Source organism: Osmia lignaria, chromosome 6 (genome assembly GCF_051020975.1).
Source record: "Osmia lignaria lignaria isolate PbOS001 chromosome 6, iyOsmLign1, whole genome shotgun sequence".
NCBI classification, from domain to species: Eukaryota; Metazoa; Arthropoda; class Insecta; order Hymenoptera; family Megachilidae; genus Osmia; species Osmia lignaria.
This window is the reverse complement of record NC_135037.1, coordinates 10,089,453-10,105,019: the sequence shown is the minus strand read 5'-3', so window position 1 is coordinate 10,105,019 and position 15,567 is coordinate 10,089,453. Positions and strand designations below refer to the sequence as shown.

The 15,567-nt window shown below is 41.1% G+C and overlaps 2 protein-coding genes across 4 annotated transcripts in view; both read left to right on the top strand.

The window, feature by feature from the left end:
* dnr1 (E3 ubiquitin-protein ligase defense repressor 1) overlaps positions 1-3,487 on the top strand; it is a 58,330-nt gene extending 54,843 nt beyond the window's left edge. Inside the window, exon 7 of the mRNA XM_034331583.2 lies at positions 358-3,487. Coding sequence (XP_034187474.1) covers positions 358-684 — 327 coding nt within the window. The 3' untranslated portion in view covers positions 685-3,487. The remainder of the gene's footprint in view (positions 1-357) is intronic.
* A 151-nt stretch (positions 3,488-3,638) lies between these two features.
* Positions 3,639-15,567, top strand: part of px (MAP7 domain-containg protein plexus) — a 49,242-nt gene continuing 37,313 nt past the window's right edge. Inside the window, exons 1-7 of one of the 3 annotated variants that reach the window (XM_034331572.2) lie at positions 3,639-4,363; positions 5,625-6,517; positions 6,876-7,132; positions 7,214-7,854; positions 7,943-8,134; positions 8,217-8,901; positions 8,993-9,089. In XM_034331572.2, coding sequence (XP_034187463.2) covers positions 5,734-6,517; positions 6,876-7,132; positions 7,214-7,854; positions 7,943-8,134; positions 8,217-8,901; positions 8,993-9,089 — 2,656 coding nt within the window. In that variant the 5' untranslated portion in view covers positions 3,639-4,363; positions 5,625-5,733. Of the gene's footprint in view, positions 4,440-5,624; positions 6,518-6,875; positions 7,133-7,213; positions 7,855-7,942; positions 8,135-8,216; positions 8,902-8,992; positions 9,090-15,567 lie in introns of all 3 variants that reach the window. The other 2 variants (XM_034331574.2, XM_034331573.2) reach the window with 2 other exon arrangements.

Sequence of the window (15,567 nt, the reverse complement as noted above, 5' to 3'; positions counted from 1 at the left end):
ATCAATGAACGTTTCGTTTATATTTTTTTCCATCACTTATTATGTGGACTGTCGAGAAAGTAAAGTATCACCTTTCATTTTGTCATCTGTTCGAGTGCAAGTTCGCGTCCGCGTCACGACAGGATGAAAGATTGCTATACGCTTTTATTCTGATCCTGTCCCGATTGCCAAACAACGAAAGCGAGTGATACGGTTACTGGCTTTGATTTGTGTCGCATCATAATGGACCAACACCTGCCGCTATGGCGGGATTTAGCGTTCTATCAACTCCTAACGTTTCTACACCGTCGACGGACAGCAAAGATGTTAACTTATCGAGCTCGCGAACACGATTGTTTACAGTTGTTTAACTTACAGGAATCTCGGGAATGTTTGGCAAGATTATTGGACGCGATGCTCTGTCGCATTTGCATGGATCGTAGCTTAGACACCGCCTTGTTCCCGTGCGGACACGCGGTGGCTTGCTTGGATTGCGCCAGACGTTGCGAACGTTGTCCACTTTGTCGGGCCGACATCGACCACTGCCGGACGATATATCTTCCCATCGAGCTGACGCACGTCGACAAGCACAGCCCAAAATTGGTCTCCGAGTCCATCGAGCCTCTCTATGGGAACGCGTCCACCGAAGAGATTCAGAAGAGAGCTTTAGGAAACGAGAACACGGTGAACGGTAACGGCATTTGAGAGTGCCATCGCGGAAGAAGATTCAACGTGGCTCAACGATTCCTTGGAATCTTCGCTTGTCGAACAGAGAGAACGCATTGACGTCGTTCGTCGAATCGAGCTTCGATCGAGTCTTTTCAAGATTTTCTTTTTTTATTCTTCTCACGATTCAATGTAAGCTTCGAGTTACTTTTTTAACCGCGAAAAACGTAGTTTATTTATCGAATGTCGAAAAAGAAATTATTTTCTAGCGCTTTTTTTTTTTTATACTTTGTTAATAAAATTCGTTTCGAAGGAGTTGTATAATTTGCCAGAGCACTGTGACATTTTATGTTTAAGGACGAGCAAAGACATCGTTTTCTTTCGCGTTTTAACACGTAGACTGCCATGGAGGTCACCGATCAGCGGTGCTACGAATTTCATTTAACGTGTTAAATTTGATTTGATTTTTAATTTTTCGAATACCACTAAGATTCGAAAGATTCATTGGTACTGTGATCAAAAAGATAAAAAAGAAAAACAACGCGAGTTCGTAACATTAATGAAATTAATATCGTTTAAAAATCTTATCTTATCTATTTATAACAATGTTGCAATGTTACTAAGAATGTTGTCGATATTTCATCATTGAATAATTAACGATATTATAACGTCTTGATTGAACGACCGAAAAGTGCTATTAGCAGCATTGATCTTTGACAAACAGTGCTGCCGTTATTTTCAAGAGAATCGTATAATTTATATCAATGCAAAATTGAATTACGTTGTGCAAAAGATTTTATATTTTCATCGACAACTGGACGAATAAGTTATGTTTCTTTCTTTTTTTTTCTTTTTTTTTTTTTTTAATTTAATCGTTGTTTACAACACTTCTTGATACCTTTGTTCCTCTTAGATAGATTATACACATATTTTTTTCTTTCTCTTCTTCCTCGTACGTGTATCGACTTTCGTTCAGATATCGTGGTGCCGGGGTCACCAGGGTGAAGAGTTTTATTAAAACCAGTGACCCTTCATATTTTTAATATAGCATATACGTTACTCATTATGCGTACACAGTATCGTTTACAAAACGACTGGTATAACGTTCCTTCTTATAGAGGATATTTCATTTAAGATGAACGCGGATCTCGAACGGTGTAATCGATCGTTGATGGAACGCTTTTATCATCGAGTCGCGCGATATTTATACATTTCTGTTCGCTTCAACGTGTGTACAGGTTTAATATTCGATGAACCAGAAGAGCCATCGCTAGAATCGATTAACGACCAAATAATACGTTGTTTCTTATTTTGAAACGTCCTGTAAAAGAAGGAAACTTTGTTACAGTAATATCTGTTTATATGTACATAAGAGGCGATGATAACCCTCGGTAGGAGGGTCAAACGAGTAAAAGTCATGAGTTCACCAAATGTCAAATCTGATTTAACAGACTCAGTGCGAATGCTATCTTTTTAAGCAAGTCATAATAAAAAAAAGAATACATATTAATTGGTGCACTTTGCACACATATACATACATACATACATACATAAAGAAGATAATTTACGTATCAGCAATATTCCCTTTGCGAAAGAGCGCGAGAAAAGCTGTTTCTGAATCAAAAAAAAAAAAAAGTGAAAGAAAGTGTAGAATGTAAATGTTTTATCGAAGCGTGCAGAGGTTTACGTATTATTTATATTTTTTTCTTGATATTAATGTATCATTCTTCTTCTAATTTTTCTTTTTTCACCTCGATCGAGAACGCTTTAATCGTTACCATCGTCGATAGATAGCATCGATTTAATTAAAACCCTTATTGGTAGCATTTTACGAAGTCTTGCATATGCGTATTGAAAGGGAGGCTGTCATGAGAGGGAGAATAAGAGACAAAGAAATCGTTATAGTCATTCATCAATGCAAAGCAGATCTAGTATGTAATTATTGATAAGGAAAAATGATAATAGCGTTTATAATACGCGCTACTGCGTTTAATGACGATTATTGTCAACTTTATCGTTAAGTCAACGGTAGCGTAATCCCTCTTTTCCTGGCGTTTTTCAACGCTTTATACCCCTGGTCTCTATTCTTTAGTTTCCCCGTTAGTATTTTTGTATTTCATCCTGAAGGAAATCGTGATTACGCTGCTTCCCCAAGTCAGATATCGATTCGAGTGATTCTTTATATACGAGCGCGATTATAAATATACGTATAACAATATTAAACTCGTAGTTACGGAAATTTCGTATCGATGCAATAACGCGTCAACGTGTTTCCACGATATCGAAAATAAACATATTTTCTTCAGAATTTTCTAACTGTCACCGGTATCGATCAATGTGCTTTTATGCGTTAGAAGTTCGTTTTCGAAAACCAAGCGGTATTGGAAAGAAAAAAAAAAAGAAAAATTGTTTTATAAATTATAACCGTATGTGGTCTTCGAGAAGAAAACAACTGAACGAATTTGTACCACCGCTATACGTTTACTCGATTATATATAAGAATAATATAATAACGACAACAATAACATTGCTGTTATAGTAAAAGCAACAAATTTTTGTGATTAAATCTCTGTATAAATGCGTACTCGAAGAAATTCGAAATCATTGTAATTGGTAGATGTGTATGGTAGAAATGAAAGATATCGGAGAGAATGGATTTTTAAGAATTATCATTTGCAAAGAGTATTTTTAAAGTATTTTTAATTATTTTTTAGTATTATATCAGGATTCCACTTAAACGGTGGTATATATACATATGAGACCGACACAATCTACAAAAAATAATTTTTAGCATTATAAAGGTACAATGTCCCAACCTGTTGATTAAATACTATGAAACATTTATTGATGTTCGCCTTTTACTCCCACTTATTCTACACCTATTTCCCAATTTAATTATATTTTTGATGTTTACCTTGTTTTTTGATAAAATCATCCACGAGTATGTTACGATCAACTTAAATTTATCGGTACTCTGTATATAATTTAGTACCTTAGAATATAAGGTACCTTTAGTACCCTGAAATGATGCTAGAAATATAAATCATTGAATGCTATAATTATACATATTAGAGAATTGTAAATGTATTTTGAATAATTGTCGGATAAACCGATTAGAACAATCATGGAATTTTTACGTTACTCATACTGATATCTAACAAATTGAATAGACAATAAACGTTATATAAGGACAGTAAAATTATTGCGTTGGTTCAACTAAAAAAATTTTAAATCTAGCGCCAAATTGATCTTAGCGGCAGTTCGGCTAAAAGCTGTTATATCTGCGCATGCGTCTTAGGCTTTGATTGGTTGACGCAGCGGCATTGTCATATGACGAAGCTGCGTGGCATCATGGGAAGCAGATCGCAATTTTGCAACATGGCGGTGAATTGAGCCAAAGTCGCGGTGCTGTGCCATCAGAAAATGTATTTTTCGTAGTCGTGCAACTTCTTTTATTATACTTTTCATGTATGCGACAGTGTAATACGGATTCGGGACGCGTTAGACGGTACACGGTGCATGTAAATATGAGTGTAACGAAGCGTAACATTATTTCGAAGGTGACACCCCGCAACTCGGTGTGGTGTTCGAGCACGTATGGCAGAGACTAGAATCTGAGATAAGGAAGCTCTGCTTCGCTTAAGTAATACGTACCGTCGATTAAAATTACCACCACAAAGTAGCGATGTGGTGGTTACCTCTCCCGAACTGTGAAAACGTGAGTGTTTCCTGTAAAATATATAAAGTGTACGTAGTAAAGTGTCGTGGGTGCGTATTTCGGTAGCAAGAAGAGTGTACGTTTGCCTTGTCTATGATCCTTAATATCCCTCTTATGCATTTCTTCCAATGATTTTACCATAAAAGTTTCATTAATCTTGCTGTAAATTCTTTTAATCACCAACAGCTGCATTAGAGTTTAATTGAACTGTGAAAACTTCGATATACAAATCGGTTCCATCGTATGTGCCACCATTGCGTTAAATATTTTTCACAAAGTTACATTTTTCTTCGTTTTCGTTAGAAAAAGTCAAAAAAATTCCATAAAATTAATGCTGTTTACTCATTCTTGCGACGAGTTGTCTTTTCGTTATCGAAAAATTTGTATTCTAATCGATTTAGTCGAAAGTGCTCACCTTTGTGCTTTGCTCATGTTTCTTCCTTACCTGTGCTTAAATCATATTCTATATGAAATCATTTTATACTCAGGTTAGATATACCGGGATCTTTCACGAATTTTTCTATTACCGATGCCCGAAAATGTGTTTTATGGTCGGTGTCGGTAAACGTCGATGTAGCAACACTCCAAAAATACCACATGTTACAGTATTCTAAAAGCATCACACGTTGCAATCCTTCACTAACGATAAGAATTTATGACGATCAACGATATATCGTATTTATTGTTTCAAATAAACATTTTGCAAAACAATAATAATAGTTTTTGATAGCTTAATTAGACACAGTGTGTACAATATATAAAAACTCCTTTACTGTATCTATTCAGTATTTAATTATTTATATTTTTATGGATTAATCTGTGTCTTCGTGAATGAATAAAATTATATCATATATGAATATTTTGTTAAGTTGATTTTATTTCAATTAAATCTGATCAGGTTGGAAGCATATGAGCTATTAAAGCACAAGATCATTTTTGTGAAAATATGTATCAAGTTATTGATAAATGTTATACAATTAAACAAATCTGTTTTGTCACATCAAATAATTCTTTTCCTGTATTGAATAAAGAATGAGGTCACAGCTGCACCCAAATAAACTCATTTGCATACAATAAGGTTTCCTATACACTTTGAAATAATATTCTGTACGTTTAATACCTTTTATCTATGATAATGTTTTAAGTAATACCTATATTCATTGAGTGTACATGCGATTGTTATCATATCCTTCCTAAATATACATAGTAGTAAATAGAATTAAATAGGTTATATCTAATATAAATATTCTTATATTTCCAGATATGTGCAAAATTCAAAAACTTTGTCAATCACTGTAAGTTGTGATCGTATATGAGTGCCAAACAAAAATACATAAAAGGGCATTGAACGGACCCAATGGTTTCCTGACATGATGGAAAATAAATTATATGTGAAAAATGAGCCGGGACTCGATGGGCAATCGCTTGCAAATCCGCAACCAAACCCACCCTCTGAAGATATCGGAGGTGCTAGGGTTTGTTTTGTTTGCGGTACAGTGGGCCATGGGGAACAATACTGGCTCAGAGTAAAACCAAGTCCAGGCGGTGCACCAAACGAACCTTATTTTCCATTTCTTGAATCCCATGAACCACCTGCTGGTTATCGTGGTGAGGGAGCCAGAAGCGGAGCAGTCAAGGCATGCAGTCTTTGCTATGCCTTGTTGCTGCAACAATGGGAAAGTTACGAACAGGATGCTAGACCTCATAGTCAACGAATTTATTGGCTGAAAAGATGCGATGGTGGTCCTTTCACAGGAGCTGAGATGGCTCTTCAGGGAGAATACGCTGCTCAAGTTCTGGGCTTAACTAATGATCAGACACCACAAATTAGACCAGAAAATCGACCAGTCGGAATCTCTCCGCGACTTCCACCAAATTCACCATCTCCCAGAGTGGAACAAACGAGACCACCATCAAACTCTATTGAACTGCCAAGACCACATTCTAATACAGCAGAAACGCACAGACACTTGGAACAAGCAAGGCTTACAATGGAATCTCCCCATCAAAGACTGCAGTCGCCGCATCAAAGGTTACAAAGTCCCAGACAGCCTGTAGAAGATACAAGAATATCTAATGAAGCGGCATTGGATTTAAGACACGCACCTAGAAGTTCACCTGCACCTCAACCAACTTTACCACCACAACCTCAGCGTGAGTTTACTTTTAAATGATAAGTTATTAAGTCATTTTACTAAACGGGTAGATGTAAACATTAGCATTCCTTTCAATGAGGTGATTAAAAAAAGCAGTTAATTTATCTTCTGATCTCAATCTTCGATGTACAAGTGACTCAAAAAACTGTATTTAAATTATGTTTAAAACGAGCCGATAATGTGATAAAACATGCAGAGTAAAAGTAGAGCACTTGCAAAACGCGATAATAGTCGTATTGAAACGCATAAAAGGTTTTAAAAAACAGAACAAGAACGAAAAATTAATGTTTCTTACTGATTTCGGTACTAATTATTAATAATCATCAATTCATAATGGTTTCATCTATCAATTACAGCCATTTATAGCGGCGGATCCTCGTCAAGTGTCGGTACCGATATCTTGGATCTTTCGATGCCAGATAAGAATTCAGTTACGGAAGTCTGTTATGTGTGCGGAGATGAATTCAAAAGAGGGTCACTTAGTCATATTGCAGCAAAACCACTGCCAACTCCGCCACATCCTTCTGCCAGTCCTCCGCCATTTTTTCCCTCGTTAATGCTTCATCCGCGACCAAGTAGAAGTCGACCTATGGACAGTGCTGGTCGTGTACAGGTATATCTTCCTTGATCGCATCATTATTCGTTTACTATTATTACTTGTTGCAATGCATAACACGTGTATTTTTCGTTTCAGGCTTGTTCAGCGTGTCAAAATCATCTTTTGTTACAATGGAAAGCATATACTCGGCAAGGGGTACCGCACGGCGATCGAAACTACACGCTTCGTAAACGACAAGCACCGGCAATGGACACAACTACTTTCATTTGTTATACTTGTGCGCTCGAGTACCCTTCGTCCAGTATTAGACTTCTTTACTGTTGCCCTAATCCAGAGAAGGAGGCGTACTATCCTTTTATTTATTCTCTGAGACCTCCGCCAGGAGCTAGTCCGATTAGTCCTCAGGGAATGGTGCAAGTTTGCTCTATTTGTTACAAAGCTATACCACAGAAACAACAAGTATTTGGTGGAGAAAATCACGAAGCCCAGCCCTCGGGACAAGGTGTCGATTTTCGACAACAAGGCCCGTCTCCACGACCCGCGGTAGCTAAGTCTCCGGCTAATTCTGCGGGCAGCGATATTCGTTTCAAACCGTACGATTTAAACAAATCGACAGTCGCTACTAACAAACAGCGTAGCGCTACGGTAAAAGGATCCGCTCCTGGCCAACGTAACTCTCCTAATAATGGACCAGCTGAGAATGGAACTGTTGCTCTCGGGCAAAACTATAGGTGCTATATTTGTGAGAGACTGTATCCTCGTAATCATATGGAATGGTACGACCTTTGGACGATTGTAAATTTCTGTTAACACATGTTAATAATCATCAGTATATTAATGGTAATTTTTGTTCGTTGTTAAAAGGTTGTCTACGAGCCCGGAGGGAATGAATTCGCACGCAATGCACTTTCCGTGTTTAAGGGGAATGGCACGTACTTCGGAAAACGCTTGTATGGATAGCCATGGCAGAGTGTTGGCTTGTAGTCACTGTGTGAATCATCTTGCCCAACAATGGGAAAGCATGGATGCCGAACGAGTTCCTTTAGAACGTCGCAGGTTAGTCTTTATTCTCGAAGAAACTTTTATTGTGCGTTATAATTATATTTTTTTCTTCGTAACCATTACAAATCCGTTTTAGGTATGATATTCCTAGTCCACATCCAAATGGCGATGTGAACCGATCGATCGCCACCCCACCGAGTTCTAGTTCAGATCGAACGTTTGGTAGTAATCCAGGCACATCGAGCAGTTCCATATATTGTTTCCTATGTGGCTTGCATAGTGATTTAACTCTTGCAAGAGTGTTGTACGGTCGCCCTCAGGGTCGCAACGCACCGTTTTTCCCTGAACTGTTGCGACACCAGTCTCCACCGAACGCTGAACAACTTCGAGAGGATGGTTCCGCGCTGGTATGCACGTTCTGTTACCATTCTCTTCTGGCGCAATGGCGTCGATACGAATCTCTTCCGAGTGGTCAACAAGTGAACGCCGCAGAAAGACAATATAATACGCACGATTATTGCTGTTACGTTTGTGGCATTATGACGTACAGAAAACGAGTCAGAGCATTGCTCGTGAAGGATTTTCCCTTCTTGAGGTATCACAGACAGCCGGAGAAAAGTCTTTTGTTGGAAAACGGGGATTTTGCGGTCGTCTGTTTAGACTGTTACGAAACATTACGTACCCAAAGTCTTGAGTACGAAAGATGGGGTTTACCTCTTGAAAAACGTGAATATAATTGGATAGTGCAACCACCGCCACCGGAAGACAGTCCTGACGCCGCTATCGCAAGATTGCCATCCGGTGAACGATCCGAGAAGGTGGTGAGTCACTTTTCAAACATTAATTATAACTCTTACGACATCGGATAAACATGTTAATAATATACATCGAATGTTTGCGTATGTTCTTCAGGTTCCCTCGACGTTAACTGTTAGACCAGCACGGAAAAATTGTTCTCCTAAGGCACCGGACAAAAAGGTTCCAATAAAAGTTTCAGAAAAAGAACAAGGTAAGGGAGACAAGTTTCATAAAAAAAATTATGATTTTAAAAGTGGAAAGAAATAATCGTAATGCGCGATATTCCTTCTTTATATTTGCAATGCTATGTCCACACACATACAAGGATTAAGTACATAAGTGTTTTAGATAACGAAAAACGTTCTCTAGTCAAACATTTGTCAGACGCAGTGAGGTTATCGGTCTGTGTGCTTTAACGCTATCGCGCGCGTAAGCATTCACCTCTTCAAAGTTACTCGGATCGAATGCGTCTCTTATTTCGTTACAATTTTTTCTTTCGATTATTAGATTCCAAATTCCAGTAATGCGGTATCGATCCGTAATATAATTCTTTATGCGGCAAAGCGTTCAAACGACCGGCAAATATTATCATCTTTTCTCGGGACGAACTGAAAGTATAACGGATAGAAGGGTACATAGAACGTATACGTATATTCTCGGCAAAGACACAATATAATAGTGACATGGGGGCGGTGAAAAGGATCGGACACAGGGGGTGAGTGAATCAGACGACGTGAGTGGAGCTCTTAAAATACCAACGGACAAAAGGATACTGACGGTCGAGAACCATCCAAAAGAAGGGCCTGATGGTTTTCGTTTCAGCGAATTCACTCCTTTCATTGTCTTTTTTTCTCTCTATCTTTTTCTTTTCGATTTATTCTTTTTCAAAAGAGAAAATAGCGATATATTGTTACTATGAGGAGTGATTTTTGATCAAGACGGGAAAAGGAAAGTTGAACAGTTCTCTTCCTTCGCAAGTCGTATACATTTTCAAGAAAACAAAATCCCGCCCAAGCAGGCTACTTTCCAGCTTGCCTGCTGTTAAAACACCTCCTCTTTTTTTCTTTTCTTTTCATTGTTCCGGCTAACCGGTCATGTACGTGCTCCCGTACGAAAAGGTAAGTTTCTTCGAGTTTACGTCGGCAATCGTGCAACATCAGTGAGCAGGCCTGCTATTTAGAAGTCGTAAACTCGCGCTTCGACGAGACTGGTCGAGAAATTTTTCTTTTCACTGTGAACGTTCTTCGAGCGAAACTGGCAACGACACGGTAATTTCATAATTACGTCTACGAATGATTAACATTTTCCAACACGAGTATCCTGCTGAATACAGCAATGATCGTTTAACACGTTTGCTTGCCACAGCGAAAATAGCCGTGTGCAGTACAACAAATTACTTGTAATAAAATTTGTTCGGGATAGAATTTTCCTCCTTGTGTTATTAGCGTAATAACAGTATCATTAAAAATGGTTTTTTCTCTCTTTTCTCAAATTACTAAGAATCGATTAATCGACTCGAGAATTGACTACACATAAGTTACTTTTTGCCTACTACGGATCGTTCTTGTTACGTGTATACAAGTAGAATATGCTTATGTTTCGAGATACCACGAACATTTCTCTCGAGGCGTTCACCATTCGTTCTTGCATAGCACAAAGTCTGTTTCCCCGAGATTGCGTTTAGCATCAGGTTTCTCAAAGCGAACGAGGACACAGCCTCTTCCATTACAAGAGAATTACGTTCCACGTTTCTCGGATTGGTTTCTTTAACACGTTCCCGAGAAGCTAAAACTTACGACAAGTTCAAACAGTGTAGTATAGCTGTTTGGAAAATCGTTATCGCGCGATTTGAAGTTAGGAGGAAATAAGCATAATTACGAACAAATGTCCGCAACAATCGCCACCACCCGTCGAAGGCAATTTCTTGCAACAGTTTGCATCTAAATAGCTTCGTTTCGAAAGGGTTAATTAAAGTTGTACCTCCGATAAATGTCGTAGGCCACCGGTGGTCCAACGAACAGTCAAATTAGTAACGAACCGTAATAAGATAGAAATTTTCAATTTGCGACTACCCACGATAAACACCGCGACGAAATTACTTTCAATAAGTTTTCCTGTATTCCTCTGCTCCTCGTTCAAATTTCATTCGAATATCGAGAGATAAAAAGTGAACATTTTCGAGGAGAAATCGAGGGAAAAGTGAACGAAATAGGCGAACACGGACTAATGGTGGCATAGATTTCGAGGTTTGGTGGTGTACGCTGGAGAGGAAATGGCGTTTACACGGAACACGATCGTCGAGATCAGCAGGTCGATTAAGGTCGGTCGATCTGGCTTAGAGCAACTAGATGGTTCGAGGTGTTGGAAGGACTTAACGCAGGGCTTTAGTAGACGGGGTAGTAGCGTGCTCGTTCATAGCGAAAAGGGGGGTGAAGGAGAGCGAAATCAGGGGTAGGAAGGGTGCAATGGAGAAATAGAAGGCGGAGGAGGTGGAGGGGTTGGAGGAGAAAGAGCAAACGCCCGCAGCGTGACACCGCATTGCGCCCACTTGCCAACCCACCCAACACCTAAATTCGAATTAGGCAACCAGCCCTGTCGTTTCTCGTCAACACCACTCTCTTGTCCTGGTAAACGTACAGGCAGGACATCGTCCTATTCCTTACACCTATATAGGTATCTATCTGTCGTATGTGTTAAGGGTAGACAAAGAAAGGGAGACGCTTATACGTATACTGCAGCGATCGTTTATTTAATATATTGATTACATTTTTCAACATTAGTGTCTTTACCTGCTTAGGTGACTTTTATCCTTTACGCGAGCTTTCTTTGCTATATCGACGGGAAAGTAATCAGAGGGAGAGGGGCAAAAAGCTCGTTTTCCTCTTCCTTTGGTGATCGATATCAACGTTATCGACTGCTTTTCTCGCTCTCTTGTCGCTCGGGATTGCTCACGTATTCTCGGCAGGCGTGCAGCCAAAAGGCTCGACTTCCAACTTTCTTTTCTATCCTGAAATCGGTGCCAGTTCTCGATTCGAACAATTTCGTCTTCTGTCATCGCGTGTCTTCTTTGCCAAAACAAAGCCCATTAGAAAGCATTTGTTTTTCCTTCGCTATCGATCGTTTCTTCCCCTAAAATTAATAATTTTGGAAAAAATAGAAAACTCGAAAATCTGACAAAGTCAGACATTTCGGTTCTGGCTAATCACGGTGATATTTACATTCTGATGGTTGGTAGGTGGATATTACGCGGATACGTAGTCGTACGTTTTAGTCTTGTACACGCGGTCCCTCTTAATGCTCTCCTCGCGGTCTCTCTGTTGGCTCGCGTGAATAATTAACCAGCGACTGGCGTGTAGAGTAGCTTTTGCCAGCACTCGCGGCCACCTCCACGGTTCGTTTCGTTTCGAGTAACATTCTAGTTACGCTCTCTTTTCTGCTTACTGATGCAGCTAACGTAAAGCTCGTTCACCGTCCTTTTTCGGGCCACTCTTTTCACCACCGTAACGTTCGACTTCTCATTTTGAACGCCGCTTTTAGACGATGAAACGCTGGTTTCATCCTTGACATCAACATTTCATCTGACCTTTTTTTTCTCCTAAAAAAAAGAATAGTAATAAAATAATTTAACGACTTTGTTTATCGGTATCACAGGCCAAGCTTAGTAATGTTTCGTAGCTGCGCGAGATCGTTATGAAATCCTTTAAAAAGAGTTTTTAGAAACCGTAGATATTGATTGGAAAAGATTGCGAGGCGTCGGATCGATTCGGAGCGAATCGTTAACGACACACGTGAAATCGGCGTCGTTGGTCCGTGATAAAAATAATATGGCTTATTAGCCCCCGAGGGGTTGGCTGTGTGCCTTTGGGTGATAGTGATGGTACGCGAACGTGGTAGATTGGTGCGCGAGGGTAAAGGGTGAAGGGTGAAGGGTGAAGGTGGTAAGGGTGAGCAGAGCCGTCCGCGTTTGTACGTCGGAGGTTCACGCAGCAGGGAACGAACGAACGAACGGAAGACAGAAAGAGAAGACGAGGGAAAGGTTGAAAGAGGAGGGAATAAGCGAACGAAGAGGGTTGGTCATGGCACACGAGTAGGTAGAAAGAGATAAAGCGTTAGAGAGCAGTGGTGCAGAAAGGGGAAGAAGGATGGCGAGAGGGGGTGGAAGTTCCCTGTCGCCGGCACGCATTGATTTTGCTCGACAGACAGCCGCCTGTTGGGTTCTCTGACTCCGGATTCTAACTGTTCGCTGCCTTCTTTTCCTTTTCCTCCCGCCTTTCCTACTTTCTTCTCGTAGCTTGTATTCGATATCTTCTCTTCTCGACGTGCCCCAAACTTTTTGCAATCACAAAATTCAACGTCGTAACGTCGTGTTGATTTTTCTCTCGTCCCGAACTAAGCGAGTAGAGAGTTCGATTTTCGCGCGTGCGGATACTTGTTGCTGCCGAAATGAAAATATGATTCGTCATACGTATACAGGGCGTCGAAAATAATTGTGGTGACATTTCAAGGTCACGTAGGTCTGGTCGAGATAAAAAAAAAAATTGCGATTTGTGAATATGTTTGTCAGTTATTGGGTCGACGATAAACTTGATTGGGTCAGCGTTTCGATATCCACGGCTCTCCGATCGTACTTGCTTCCTCCTGATTGTTCCCAGTGGTCGGTGCCCCGTGTTTGGTGCCACGTTGAGAGGGGAGATTAATTACGCGTCGAATAGGAAATGTCGTCGTCGGTGGTGGTGGGAACAGGCGGAGGGATGAATGCATCGCGATACCGCTGGTCCGTATAATGTATCACCAAGTTAATTATTCGTTAGCCAGCGTTAAGCCGTTTTAAATTTTAGCCTTGGCCGTAATTGTCGATATCGACACCATGCATCGTAGTAACGAACAAGGTAGCGTTGTAAATTTTCGAATCACCCGACTAAACTTGCTTTTAACGTAACCACGAGCTGTGTTTTACGGATCGGGTAATTTTCTAAAGGATCAAGAAATAAACAAGGGTGATCGTGCACGGAAAAAAGCGACGAAATTGCGTTGAACTTTGGCTTCGAAGCGGTCGCGTCTAGGGTTTCCTTACCGCGTAACGAGCTTTCAGATCGTTGCACCCGTGTTTTGCGCAAACCTCTGTTCGCCACCGAATAAATCGATTCGAGATATTTCACAGGGCTTGAAATCGAATTTGCATGAAATTCGAACGTAAAAATTCAAATGAACACGCTACGCGTTTCTGCACTGGAAGAGTAACCTCGATGTACGCATTATCGGGAGTCGAGACACCGATAATAGCGATAGTAAAAGCTCGCGGCTGGTGTGGCGTACGTGTCACGGTACTCGAACCGCGTATCGAAGCGGTGGAATTATTTACGAAGCCAACGTATCCACGATGCAGCGGCGTTCTTCCGCCTCACGGCCACTTCCGTTTATCAGCCCCTTGTTCGCACCTCCCGCGTTTACAAAGTTCCGCTCGTCTAACGTGAGCGAGTTACGCGTTAACGTAACGTGGGAGGGGATGATGGTCGTGGTACGGTTAGACTCGACGAAGTGGTTGGATTTCAAGCGGAGGGTTAGTGGGTGCTAGAGGGCGAGAGAGAGAGAGAGGGTGGATCGGTGACTAGGCGATGGAAGGGAGGGAAAACCTAGCGGCTTGCTGGTTTCGCAGCGCGTGCCGTTTCAGCGCCAGATGGCTTTCAAAGAGCGAGCGAGATGAACGGAAAGGAAGGGAGAGAAAGAAATGTTAGGTATACGTGCCCTCTTCTTGCCTATTACCCCAAGGCGGGTATACGGTTACGCAAGAGAACGGAAAGAAAGGAAACGGAACGTGGCTAACAAATACAGGATTGGTTTTACTTTTTTTTTTTGAAATTTCATTAAATTTTTCATTTGTTTTTAACTCGAACGGATATCGAGTCAAGAGTGTCGAGTTCGAGTTCGATTCGAAGAGAAAGTTGGGTGCGAATTTGATGCGGTGGTGAGACGGGATCGGTAAACGACACCACTCGCGCGTCAATTATCGATAAGCGATCACGATTTCGAAGAGTAGCGAGATGAGCGAAAACAAGGATCGTTCGCAAAAGGCAAGGAAAGCGATTCCCGCCTCGTAAAAAGATTCGCAAACACGCGTGTAGTTGTATCTGCCGAAAAAGCAGCCGTGCTCCGTTTCGTCGTGCGCTCATACCCCACTCTTTGGCGCGAATCGGGCGATCTTACTCAAAGCACAGTAACCGTACGATCTAATGGTCCGTCGGTAGTGGGGAGCAAGGGACACGAAGGCATACGAACCGCGTCGAACGCGCGACTCGGTTCCTCGGGTCTTCAGTCTAGTAGCAGCCACGGTTGCTGTTGTGTCGACCGGTCGATTCGCTCGTGTACCACGTGTGAGAGAGAACGAGCGGTTCGTTAACGATGGATTTTCTCTGGTACGGTGCGTAACCGATCCGCGTCGCGGTCGTTCGCTTGCTTGCACGGTCGGTTGGTCGGTGTGGAAAACGTGAGCGCACGCGCAACGTGTGTCACGGACAAAGGACAGCGATACCGACGCGTTTTAAAAGCGTCTCTACTCTCAACCCTCCTCTCTCCTTCTCTCTTTCGTTAGTTACCCGTCTCCCTCTCTGTTTCACTTTGCCCTCCCTTCTGCTCCTCTTTTTCACCCTGTCCTCCCCATCCTTCGTTGTCTCTGTCTGGCTGCCTGTTGG